A 14,467-nucleotide genomic window follows, 5' to 3' on the forward strand; every position below is an offset into this window, starting at 1 on the left:
AGAACCTGCGACCCCAGATTTCACAGATTTGCACAATCACACTTTAATATCCATATATAAATTCAATACCCACATCAGTTGCCTATGGATTCACTCTCACCCAGATCTCTGTTACCACTTTTTCAATAATTCAACTTGTATCTTTGTGTCATGAAACAGCCCCTTAGCAGTGGAGTCTTCCCTTTGAACTGTCAAAGCATTAAGAAGTAAATATTTGTCTAAGATATTTCAAACTAGTGTTCTTACTGTGGCCTCTCAGGTAACCTAAGAATATGCGTTGTACATACACTCTAAACTAACAAAAGTAGTCATGGTGGTCTATGTGTTGACAAGGATCTGCAGCAACTGAATCTCTCAAACCATTGCTACTGGGGGTGAATATTTCAGGCAGTTTTTAAAGCAATTCGGCATACCTTTCCACTGGGCTGCATATGCCAGAGAAACCTTTTCTCATGTAAGATAATGCTTTATATATAGGTGAAGAATATATATTAAAAGAACATATATATATATATATATGAAAAGAATATAGAAATAACCAACACACATAAGAAAATGGTAAAATAATTTTAATATATTCAGTCAGCAAATTATATTAGTAAATTATAAAATATATGTATGGCTCTTTGAAATATGTTAAGTGAATATTTCAAGTAATAAGACTATGTATGAATGGCACTATATACTGAAATCAGGGCCAAGGAAAATCAATTTGTTAGTTATATATATTTAAGCTATTTTATTTTATTAATATTTTGTTAACTCATTTATTTAGTGTGTATTTGTATGTGTGTATGTGTGTGTATCTGTGTGTGTCTGTGTCTGTGTGTTTCTGTGTGTAAAAGTTAGGAGGCTAGGGAAAGTAGAAGAAATCAGATAAAAAGCATGCAGTGTGACGGGGGAAAGGATTACAATGGAACAAGAATGGTTAAATGAGATGGGAGATAGGAAGGCAGAGGCAAGGAGAGTATACAGGGAGGGAAAACTTAGCACTAAAGACATTTGAAAATGCCATATAAAAACCTACTACTATAAAAGCAGCTTAAAATACATACATTATATACATATACATACATGTAATATACATTACATATTATGTATATATATGCATACATATATTTTTAAAAACTTAAAAGGAGTCACACTATAAAGAGGTAGCTGTGCCTCTCACAACCATTACCAGCTACCAAATTAAAAGCCAATTGCTGTGTGTGGGTAATCTATTGTTGAGTTGCTGGTTATTAAGATCCCATCAGTCCCACCCCAAATGTTATAAGTCATTGTCATTGCATTAGTTATCTTCCAGAATAGATTGTAAAACTCTTGCTGAAGACACCAAATGCTTCATGGAATGTGGAGAATTTGTACTGACATGGAAGATTTATTCCTGCAAGCTAGCTTTTACAGTGCTATAAGACACTATGCACTCTTACTGGAGTGGCAGGGTTGGAGGGAAGAGTAATGGTTTTACTCAGTTGTGACTCCTGAAAGCTACAATAATAACTAGCCTTCCAAGATTTTCTCATTGGTACAATAGTGGCATAAATGTAAACAACCACCCTCTGTTTGGACTTAAGACCCACTCCATAAGATGGAGCTCCTTCCTAGTATCACATAGCAAAAAGCTAGGTAGGTCATAGGCCTTGGGGAAGAACCTATGCTAAATAGGCATAGTATTGAACGACTCCTTAAGTACCTCTTTTCTAAATATTTATCTAATACCCACAGATGTAGGTGTCTTCCTCACCCCTCATGAAGGAAACTTCTCTTTGCAACAGATACAGACCATTAGAGAAAACCACAACCAAGCAAAATTCAGAGTTGCAAACCCCAGTTTCAACTGATACATCCTCAACACAATGATCAAAGTCTCAGAGATCATTGTAGAAGAGAGGCCTGAAAGATTGTATGAGTCAGAGAAACTGAGAGTCTGCTGTAAGATCATCTCCTAGAAATGTCACAAGTTACATTCGTAAAATCTCAACATCATGGCAGCCTGAACATAACCTAAACAAAGATAACACTAATAGATATGCTAGGATGGAACACCGAAAGCTCACTAGATCTCAACCTTAGACAAAGCAGTGCAGGAAAGTAGGATGTGCTAAGAGTGAGAGAAATAATCTTCCTACAGGAAGAGCACACCAATTGATCATCCAAAAACAATAATCGGCCTGAAAATATATAAAAACAAGTAACATTATATAAACTGAGAAGTCTGTATTTATGTATTTTAGAATAAGTGTGTGTGTGTGTGTGTGTGTGTGTGTGTGTGTGTGTGTGTGTGTGTGTGTAACAAAAAGAAAATGAGGCCATACATTTAAAAAGATAGTGGGTATGCTACTACATAGGAAGGTTTGAATGGGAAAATTATTTTTTAAAAGTAGTACTAAGACAACATTAAGTAAGATTTCACTTGCTTTTACCCACATGCCTTTGACAGTGGACCCAGAATTATTCTCTTTCAGGTGCTGATGCAATCTGAAAAAGAACTCTTTTCATTTTTCACAATAACTTATTTATATACACAGAAGAAACTCTGCCTTTGGAGTCAAAGATTCATATTAGCGCTCTCTCTCTCTCTCTCTCTCTCTCTCTCTCTCTCTCTCTCTCTCTCTCTCTCTCTCTCTCTCATTTTGCCACCACAATTGTCAAGGGTGTGAAAGCATTTGACATGGTCCTGGTCCTAGGCACATTTGTGCCACTGATTAGTCTTTGTTGAATTTAATACAATTTACTTATAGTCAATTATTAGAATACTTAGAAACTATGGTATTTGTTTATCCTTCATATATTAATTCATTTAACACAATTTTGTTACTTTTCTCAAAGATTTGAATTCTGTTTGTGTTATTACAACAGAACTTCCAGGGTAAGCACTTGAACGGAAACTCTCAGTTCCAAGATAAGAAAATGCTTTCAAGATACTATTTCTGTAACATATGTAAGACCCATTAATTGCTATCATTGTTTCATCTTCTATAACAGGCATTCATTCATTCATTCATTTAATCAATAAATTAGATGAAATACCAACAACATGCCAAGCAATGAACACTGCCACCCCTTCTTTACCTTCCTCCTCAACCTTCCCGGACTGACTTGGGGTTCTGAAGAAGTTCACTTTCTCCAGAATTGCCAATCTGCCACAAGGACACTGTGGCACTAGACCATTTCTCTCTCTAGATATATTAAAGATGAGGAAGTGCAAATTTCCATAAGGCCACTGTGAAACAATGTAGAGTCTGAGTAGGACCTGAGGTACCCCCACCTCTCATCTCTATTGTCTGCCTTTTGCCTAAATTTTCTATTTCTCTCCCCAAGTCACCTTCCTCCCCATGAGCCTCCTCATGGCATTTTTTACCTCTGTGTTTCTGAAAGAGTAAATAACAGGGTTCAAGAGAGGTGTGACAACTGTATAAAACACAGCCACAACCTTGTCCACAGGGAGGGTGATGCAAGGTCTCATGTAGACAAAAGAGCAGGGTATGAAAAACAGACCCACCACAGCCAGGTGAGAGGCACAAGTAGAGAGTGCCCTATGCCGTCCTTCTGCCGTGTGGCTCCTCAGAGAACGCAGAATGACCACATAAGAAACCAGCAGCACCGCAAAGCTGATCACTGAGATGGAACCACCATTGAGGATGACTAGCAGGCTAATGAGGAAGGTGTCTGAGCAAGCCAGCTTCAATACTGGGTGGACGTCACAGAAGTAGTGGTTAATGATGTTGGGACCACAAAATGGCAGCTGGAAAATTAGGAAAGTTTGTCCAGCAGAATGCAGCAAACCTCCACTCCATGCTGCCCCCACCAGGAGGCCACACACTCTTCGGTTCATAATAGTGACATAGTGCAAGGGCTTGCAGATGGCCACATAACGGTCATAGGCCATCACTGTCAGGAGAAAGATTTCAGTGCCACCAAAGAAATGAAGGAAAAATATCTGAGTAATGCAACCCTGTAGGGAAATGACTTTCCTCTTGAGCAAAGAGTCGAAGATGAGTTTGGGGGCTGTGACAGAACAGTAGCAGACTTCTACAAACGACAAGTAGCTGAGAAAGAAATACATGGGGGAAGAAAGCCCTTTGCTGGCCATGACAGTCACCACAATAAGGCCATTGCCCAGCACAATGGCTGTGTACATCAGGAGAAACACCACAAAGATGACTTTCTGCACATGCTGACTCTGGGATAATCCCAAGAAAATTATTTCTGTAACATTGCTTGCAGCTGCCATGCTTCTAAGAGCGATTTCTAAAAGCCTAGAATCACAGAAAGCAAAATCAGAACTCCCTCTGAAATGATGAAAGGCATCTTCCTTGGATTTTGTAGCTTATTCATTCTCTGTGTGTCTCTGTCTCTGTCTCTGTCTCTGTCTCTGTCTCTCTCTCTCTCTCTCTCTCTCTCTCTCTGTGTGTGTGTGTGTGTGTGTGTGTGTGTGTGCCTTTTTGTCTCTCTCTCTCTCTGTGTGTCACTCTCTGTCTTTATCTTTCTCTCTCCCTGCCTTGTGTCAAAACTCCATGACTAAAATAGCCATTATCTATTGCTTGATATTAGTCTCAGGCTACAATTTGACTTTGTAGTGATAGGAATGTATAGAAATTCCTGGACTCTATCCTCACAAATGGAAAGAAGTTACACATGATGCACTCCAAAGGGAAATTAGAGATTATTTTGGAGATAAGAAACATGAGACTTAGGTTCAGCTACATACCCAAAGTTACAAATTTCATACTTGGACTGTTGTTTTCATTCTTCAAAAAGTGTCCTGGATGCTCCTACTCATAACGACTTAACTGATGATACAGTCCCATCTATACTGGGAGGTGATCAATGCTCTCCAATGAGTGATAGAATTTCTCAACTCTAATTATTCTACAATTGGTAAAAATTACCAGGCTACTGAGCTTGTACATGATAAAAGCAACGTATAAAGTATTAGAGCATAATTGAGTATACTTTATTTACCTTATCACACAGTTCATGGCATCTGTGAAAGTGGGCTCCCTAAAGTATTCTTGCAGTGGATGTAGATATAACACCATTTTTAGGAATTTAGTTAGCACTGCCTTTAGGAAACTAATATGCTAAGATTCTGATACAAGAATCTACCACCAACCCATTCATAGAAGTGATGGGTACATTTGGTATATGTGGAGGCAAGAGATACCTCCCAAGTAAAAATCCTCAGAGGTGTCACCCATATTTTTTGATACAGTGTCTCTGGGTCATGGGGATTGTAAATTCTCCTAGGCTGACTGGACCGCAAATCTGAGATGGTCGTCTCTCTCTGCCCCCTCAACACTCTGCATCACATCTTGTTTGTAACATGGAAGCTGAGAATCAAATTCTGGTCCTCAATATTGCATGGCAAGCATTAAACCCATCTTCCCAGCCCTGGTTTTGTTTGGGTTAGGTTAGGTTGTACTAGGTTGACTTTAACTTAAGATTATTAATATGTAAGGTATCTATACAATGTAATCACCTTAAAAAGCTAAAAGCTAAATGGACTTGAAGTAGAACAACAATAAAGTAACCAATATCTTCTAAGAGGTAATTTTAAAAAAATTTGAGAGAATTCCATAATGGGATCATCAGAAAAGTTAGCCATAGACAACAATGATAAAATTATGAGGTCTATATAATTTTAATTCTAAATTCTTATTTATTAGACACATATTAAAAGACTCTTAAAGATAAGTGCACATTCTTTTCAGATAGTAAACTACCTGGACATTTCTAGGATGTAAAATTAATTAAACATTAGAGATAAGCATAGAAAGTTAAATTTAAACTGACCCAATAAACAACTTTGTTGAAAACATTTTAGAGCATTCATTTGTTTCTAAACCTACTGTATGATGTCCTGTGTGACATTTCCTATCTAAGAACTTCATGTACTGGGAAGTTTTAAAAGATGGCATTGACCCAACTGCCCTGGTCCACTGTTTCCTCTCTCCTAGTTTTTCTCCAAAGACACATCACAGGAAGGTTAGATAAATCAGACATATGAGCCTCTTCCTCTACTTTCTTTTACTCAATAATCACAAGCTGTTGTGTTGGAAGGATATTCTTGGGTTTCTCATCCTACTGAGGGAAATACAGGGAGCAAGGAATCTCATGGTGGATAGCATAGAACTTGGATATAAATGAGATATCACACCCTCTGCTCAAGAGTTTGTCATTTACCCACTACTCCTCTGGTACTGACTTAAATCTGGCTCCATTTTGAAGGCAGACCAGAAAGAGAGAAGAGAACCATTTCTGGGAAAACAAAAAGGCAAATCCAAGAAAAAAAAGAAAAATTTAAATAATAACAGTAAGAAAATTAACAATTACTGTGATCTTATTCCAGTGGGCCACTTGTCAGTGATATAATGACTACTAAGACAGCTTGTCTCCACAGTTTAGTAATCCTCACAGAGAAAGCATATTTCTGGAGTCAGATTTATTGCCAGGAGAAAATCACCTTTGTAAGATTTTTGTGGGGTACCACAGAGGTTATCATCAGCACTTTGCCACCAAGAGTTACCTAAAACTTATGTGTTTGACATAGGTCCATCAGGTCTCACCAGCAAAACTGTAAGCTTTTGAAAACACTTAGAGTATGGCTTATATTCTCTGTAGTACTCTGCACAGATTTGAGTAAGTAGCTTGGTATGATCTCTGAGTCCTCTGTCTATTACTAAATATTTTAGGAAGCCATGGTAACAATGAAGGAGTTCTGGAAACTGACCAGAGTCTCAGAGTACATGATATGTTTGAAGATAACTCCAAGCACACCCCCAAGAGATGCTTAGTGTCTGAACTTACCTTGGAAATATTTAGTTGCTTTGATTCTTAATCTTATTTTCCAGATCTTTTATAGTCTAAAAATGAGTTCATTTTCATAGTCATTCCAAGAAAAAAATTTATTTCATTAACAATATCTGAAAACAAAGTAGTCAAAGAAATGTGTAATGTATGTTAGTGTTTATGAATCTTAAACTTGGAGATTTTTGGTTCAAGATTTTTTATTTATTTAAATTTTCATTTTTTATTAGATATTTTCTTTATTTACATTTCAAATATTATCCTCTTCCCTAGTTTCCCCTTCAAAAACTCCTTATCCCATCCCCCACTGCCCCTGCTCACCAACCCATCCACTTTTGCTTTCCTGTCCTGGCATTCATTCACTTACACTGGGGCATCCAGCCTTCATAGGACCAAGGGCTTCTCCTCTCAGTGAAATCTAACAAGCCCATGCTCTGTTACATATGCAGCTGGAGCCATGGGTCCCCTTTGGTTGGAAGTTTAGTCCCTGGGAGCTCTGGTTGTACTGGTTGGTTCATATTGTTTTTCCTCTTATGGGGCTACATAAGATTTCTCATCAGAAAATTTGGGTTTATTTCTCTTTTTCCTTATGTAGTGCTGGAGCTAATAACCAATGCCTCCATGGGGGCACACAGAGTCTGAACTACCAACCAAAGATTATGCTTAGGTTAGACATAGGCCTCCTACACATATGTAGCAGATATGCAGCTTGGTCTTCATGTAGATCCCCTAACAATTGCAGTGTGGGCTGTCTCTAACTCTCTTGCCTGCCTTTGGATCCCTTTCCCTGAGCTGGGCTGCCTTGTCTGGACTCAGTGGGAGAGCATGCACTTAGTCCTACTGTGACTTGGTGTGCCAAGACAGGTTCACATCCATGGAGTATGGGACCTCCCATTCTCTGAAAGGAAAAGGGATTGGGGAAGAGGAATGGATTTGGAAGGGGGCTATGATCAGGATGAAAAGTGAATTGATAGATAGATATATGATAGATAGATAGATAGATAGATAGATAGATAGATACATGATAGATAGATGATAGATAGATAGATAGATAGATAGATAGATAGATAGATAGATAGATAACAAATGCCTCATATATGCTACATGAGCACTCAACCCCTGCATCCCTTAACCCCTGCATATATGCTACATGAGCATTCATCCCCTGCAACCCATACAGACCAAAAGTTCAGATTTCTACATAGGCTTATCTCAATTCAGGATCAGATGAGCCTACCACCTTTATGTCATCTAGAGGATGTCAGGAATGAGACAGTTCCTTTGAATTCGTTAAATAAATATTTCAAAAAGAAAGTAACCATTAGTTTGAAAAACTAACAGTACAAATTTATTCTTAGCTAGCAATACTACCAGAAGCTCACATAAAAATTACTGATTATAGAATCATCTCTGAGCTAAGCTGCAAGCTGACTCTCACCCTGTCATGTAGCCAGACAGGAAACACTCTAACAAAAAGATACCTAAGGCCATCATGTCAGCTGTTAGAGAGCAAATCTGAGAAAGGCTTTCTGTTTGTGGAAGCATGTGAAGCAGGGTTACCAACAATAAAATCAGACAATGTAGGGCCAAGGTGTGCTGTTCAGTTGAGAGAATACTTACCTACCATGCATAAAGTTCCAGCATTGCATAAGACTGGGTCCTGTGGCACATGCCTATAATACCAGGACTTGAACTTGGTGGCAGGAATATTAAAAATTCAACATAATCTCAGCTACCTACAACATACAAGACGAGACAAGGATACATGAGACCTTGTTAGACAATGAAGAAGAGAGGAAGAGTAAAAAGAAGGGAGATAAGGAATGTACCAGTGTGTGAAAGTCCACACCCTAGTGTTTGCCCTTCCATGCAAGAGCCAAGTGAATGCAGCACACTCAGAATCTGCTCTACCCAAAGGGAGTAGATATCATCAATGCTAATACCTCTGTGTGCCAACTGCAGCTCTTAACTACCATCTCATTAGGAAAGAGAAAGAGGAATATAATTGTATTGTTCGACTTAAACCCTATATAAAGCAAGTTGGAAATATTTGCTCACCAAGGATCTTTAAGGTGTGAGACATAAATTTTAGATCAGAAAGTTGAATTCCCTGAGTAGTCTCTGTCTGGGGAGTTTCTGAGAACAGCAAAAGTCAATTTCTCATCTGCTTCCTTCGGGGTTAAGAGATCTCTCTATAATTAATCCAATTAGAAAGCTAAGCTTTATACATGCCCCTCATGATTGGCCCCTGTTGATCTGGCCCCAAAGGTCCCTCATCTAGTCTTAGGTTGGTGATGAAGAAGAATCCAACATTACAGCCCACTAGAACATCCTCAAGGGGTTCCAGGTGGCCTCTCCTGGCCTCTAACACCCCATTGTGCCCATGATATCAATGAGTTCCAGGAAAACTCCAATCAGGAAATACAAGCCACCACACACACTTGCTTTCACTATCTCTGAGTCATGGAATGGTCTTTGAGCTCATCTTGTCCACATCACTCATTGTAAAAATGAAAGAGTAATCAAGGGAGAAATGGTAGAACAACTTCCCCAGCTATCTTTACAGCTCTTACATCTGTTGTAAGAGTTTCCCAATTGTTCATCCTTAAAATTATAAGCATTTTCTAATAAATTGTGAGAATATGGTGATGGGGCATCAGAAAGACTAGAGCTCCCTAACTGCAAGGTGTAATTCTCGAAGCAGCAGTACACTACATTTGCATTTCTTTATCTTTTTGTTTTTGTTTTTGTTTTTTGTTTTTTTGGGTTTTTTTGAGACAGGGTTTCTCTCTATAGCCCTGGCTATCCTGGAACTCACTCTGTAGACCAGGCTGGCCTCGAACTCAGAAATCTGCCTGCCTCTGCCCCCAAGTGTTGGAATTAAAGGCTTGCACCACTACGACCCGGATATCTTTTTGCTTTTCAGTGTCTCCTATAGGGAAGGTAACATTCTCCCATAGCAACAAGCATTCCTATTTGACAGATTAAACAACTAGGTTTCAGAAAGGTGAGAAAAAAAATGGTGAAACTCATAAAACTCATATATTATTCTCCTGAATCAATAGGTGTTGTAGAACCTATCCACCCACAATGTGATAAGCAGAATCTATAACAAGCACCTCCTATCATCTGCTTCTCCATAGTCATATCACCTCCTCCCATCAGCATTACACCACATTACATGAAGACTAAAATATGATTTTCAAAGCTGCAGAAATGTTCATTATTCAAGGAAATTTGCTAATACTTCTATATTTTTATATTAAGACCATCATTTTATGGTTGTGAGCCTAGCCTTTAACGGCTGAGCCATCCTTGACCTCAAGCAATACTACAGAGCAATAGTGTTAAAAACTGCATGGTATTGGTACAGTGACAGGTAGGCAGATCAATGGAACAGGATTGAAGATCCAGAAATAAACCCACACACCTATGGCCACTTGATCCTCAACAAAGGGGCTGAAAACATCTAATGGAAAAAAGATAGCGTTTTCAACAAATGGTGCTGGTTCAACTGGAGGGCAGCATGCAGAAGAATGTGAATTGATCCATCATTGTCTCCTTGTACTAAGCTCAAATCCAAATGGATCAAGGACCTCCACATAAAGCCAGACACTCTGAAGCTAATAGAAAAGAAACTGAGGAAGACCCTTGAGGATATCGGTACAGGGAGAAAGTTTCTGAGCGGAACACCAATAGTGTATGCTCTAAGATCAAGAATTGACAAATGGGACCTCATAAAATTACAAAGTTTCTGTAAGGCAAAGGATACCATCAAAAGGACAAATCGGCAACCAACAAATTGGGAAAAGATCTTCACCAATACTACATCAGATAGAGGGCTAATATCCAATATATATAAAGAACTCAAGAAGTTAGACTCCAGAAAACCAAACAACCCTATTAAAAAATTGGGTACAGAGTTAAAGAATTCTCACCTGAAGAATTTCGGATGGGGGAGAAACATCTTAAAAAATGCTCAACTTCATTAGTCATTAGGGAAATGCAAATCAAAACAACCCTGAGATTTCACCTTACACCAGTCAGAATGGCTAAGATTAAAAATTCAGGAGACAGCAGGTGTTGGAGAGGGTGTGGAGAAAGAGGAACACTCCTCCACTGCTGGTGGGGTTGCAAATTGGTACAACCACTCTGAAAATCAGTCTGGCATTTCCTCAGAAAACTGGGCACCTCACTTCCAGAAGATCCTGCTATACCACTCCTGGGCATATACCCAAAAGATTCCCCAGCATGTAATAAGGATACATGTTCCACTATGTTCATATCAGCCCTATTTATAATTGCCAGAAGCTGGAAAGAACCCAGGTATCCCTCAACAGAAGAGTGGATGCAAAATATGTGGTATATATACACAATGGAGTACTATTCAGCCATTAGAAACAATGAATTCATGAAATTCTTAGGCAAATGGATGGAGCTGGAGAACATCATACTAAGTGAGGTAACCCAGACTCAAAAGATGAATCATGGTATGCACTCACTAATAAGCGGATATTAACCTAGGAAACTGGAATACCCAAAACATAATCCACACATCAAATGAGGTACTTGAAGAACGGAGGAGTGGCCCCTTGTTCTGGAAAGACTCAGTGAAGCAGTATAGGGCAAAACCAGACCAGGGAAGTGGGAAGGGGTGGGTGGGAGGACAGGGGGTAGAAGGGGGTGTATGGGGCTTTCGGGAAGTGGGGGGCTAGAAAAGGGGAAACCATTGGAAATGTAAATAAAAAATATATCGAATAAAAAAAAGACCATCATTTATCACTTCCAAAATAAATAACATTGACTTATGTTACAGACAACATTTCTTGACTTCCCAATAAGATTTCTCTTGGAAATAAAAAGTGATTGAAAACCCACACTATCAAAAAGAGCTTCGGAGAGTGATCTGCACTTAGAAAGGTTCCCTACAGCATCTGCCATCTTTGCTCCGGGACAAACCATACAGGCAACACCAGGTACACAGAGACAACCCAAGAATAACATTTCTTGAGGCAAGGCATACAGGGCTCCAACAGCATCCAAGAGTAGGGCAGTCCATCAGCAATCTGTGCCAGGAGAAACACAGTCATCAAGAGGTGAGGAAATAGCCTTACAGGCTCACATGAGGCTCAAGCACCAGCCAGTGACAACAGGACCAACTAAAGCCAAAGATAATCAGCAAAAGGCGAATGTAGGAACATTACTAACAGAAATCAAGGCAATATGGCAGCATCCAAACCCAATTCTCCAACAACAGCAAGTCCTGGATACCCAAACACACCAGAAAAACAAGACCTGGATTGAAAATCACATATCATGATATTAGAGAATTACAAGAAGGACATAAATAAATATCTTAAAGAAATACAAGAACATGAATCAAAAGGTAGAAGCCCTTACAAAGGATACACAAAGATCATTTAAAGAAATTCAGGAGAATATGGGTCATCAGATAAAAGCCATAAAGAGGAAATGCAAAAATAATGTAAAGAAATACAAGAGAACTTGGGTAAACAGGCAGAAAACATGAAAAAAGAAACACAAAATTCTCTTAAAGCATTACAGGAAAACGCTAACAAACAAGTGAAGGAACTGAGCAAAATCATCCAGGATCTAAAAACAGAAGTAGAAACAACTAAGAAATCACAAAGGGAGACAACTTTGGAGATAGAAAACCTTGGGAAGAAATCAGGGGCTATAGATAAAAATATCAACAACAGAATACAAGAGATAGAAAAAAGAATGTCAGATGCCGAAGAAAGCATTGACTCAACAGTCAAAAAAATGCAAAATGCAAAAAGCTTGTGACCCAAAACATCCAGGAAATCCAGGACACAATGAGAAGACCAAACCTAAGAATTATAGGTATAGATGAGAGTGAAGATTTACAACTTAAAGGGCCAGCAAATATCTTCAACAAAATTAGGGAAGAAAACTTCCTTAACCTAAAGAAAGAGATGCCCATGAACATAGAAGAAGCCTACAGAACTCCAAACAGACTGGACCAGAACAGAAATGCCTCCCATCACATAATAATCAAAACCCCAAATGTACTAAACAAAGAAAGAATATTAAAGGCAGTAAGAAAAAAAGGCCAAGAACGTATAAAGGAAGGCCTTTATAGAATTACAGCAGATTTCTCACCAGAGACCCTGAAAGCTAAAAGATCCTGGGCAGATCTCATGCAAACTCTAAGAGAACACAAATGCCAGCCAAGACTACTATACCCAGCAAAACTCTCAGTAACCATAGATGGAGAAACCAAGATAATCCACAATAAAACCAAATTTTCACAATATCTTTCCACAAATCCAGCACTACAAGGGATAATAGGTGGAAAACACCAATACAAGAAGGGAAAATAAACTCTTGAAAAAGCAAGATAGTAACCTTCCATCAAACCCAAAAGAAGATAACCACTCAAACATAAAAATAACATCAAAAAATAACAGGAAGAAATAATCAGTATTCCTTAATATCTCTTAAATCAATGGACTCAATTCCCCAATAAAAAAGACATAGACTAACAGACTGAATACATAAACAGGACTCTACATTTTGCTGCATACAGGAAACACACCTCAGTGTAAAAGACAAACACTACCTCAGAATAAAAGGCTGGAAACCAATTTTACAAGCAAATGGTCTCAGGAAACAAGCTGGAGTAGCCATTCTAATATCAGATAAAATGGGCTTTCAACCTAAAGTCATCAAAGAGGACATGGAAGGACACTTCTTGCTGGTCAAAGGAAAAATACACCAAGAACTCTCAATGCTGAACATCTATGCTCCAAATGCAAGGGCACCCTCATTCGTAAAAGAAACTTTACTAAAGCTAAAAGCACACATTGCACCTAACACAGTAATTGTGGGTGACTTCACTCCACTCTCCACAATGGACCAATCAGGAAAACAGAAATTAAACAGAGACACAGTGAAACTAAATGAAGTTTTGGACCAATTGGATTTAAGAGATATATATAGAACATTTCATCCTAAAGCAAAAGAATATACCTTTTTCTCAGCACCTCATAGTACCTTCTCAAAAATCGACCATATAATTGGTCACAAGACAGACTTCAACAGATATCAGAAGAAAGAATTAATGCCATGCATCCTATCAGATCACTATGGAATAAGGGTGGTCTTCAATAGCAACAAAAACAACAGAAATACCACATATACATGGAAGCTGAACAATGCTCTACTCAATGTTACTTTGTCAAGGAAGAAATAAGCAAAGAAATCAAAGACTTTTTAGATTTTAATGAAAATGAAGGCACAACATACCCAAATTTATGAGACACAATGAAAGTAGTGCTAAGAGGAAAACTCAGCCCTGAGTGCCTCCAAAAAGAAACTGGAGAGAACATACACTAGCAGCTTAATGACACACCTGAAAGCCCTAGGAAAAAAAGAAGCTAATTCACCCAAGAGGAGTAGAAGACAGGAAATCATCAAACTCAGGGCTGAAATGAATCAAGTAGAAACAAAGAACCATACAAAGAATCAACAAAGCCAGGATCTGGTGATTTGAGAAAGTCAACAACATAGATAAACCCTTAGCCAGACTAATCATAAGGCACAGAGACAGTATCTATATTAACAAAATTGGAAATGAAAAAGGAGATATAACAACAGAAACTGAGGAAAT

At 38.5% G+C, this 14,467-nt stretch overlaps 1 protein-coding gene across 1 annotated transcript; it reads right to left on the reverse strand.

Moving 5' to 3' along the window:
* Positions 1 to 3,307: 3,307 nt before the first annotated feature.
* LOC127684442 (olfactory receptor 4X1-like) lies at positions 3,308 to 4,237 on the reverse strand. Its single transcript, XM_052181366.1, has one exon. The coding sequence runs from the start codon at positions 4,235 to 4,237 to the stop codon at positions 3,308 to 3,310; it is 930 nt and encodes a 309-aa protein (XP_052037326.1).
* Between the last annotated feature and the right edge of the window lie 10,230 nt (positions 4,238 to 14,467).

This window comes from Apodemus sylvaticus, chromosome 5 (genome assembly GCF_947179515.1).
Source record: "Apodemus sylvaticus chromosome 5, mApoSyl1.1, whole genome shotgun sequence".
NCBI classification, from domain to species: Eukaryota; Metazoa; Chordata; class Mammalia; order Rodentia; family Muridae; genus Apodemus; species Apodemus sylvaticus.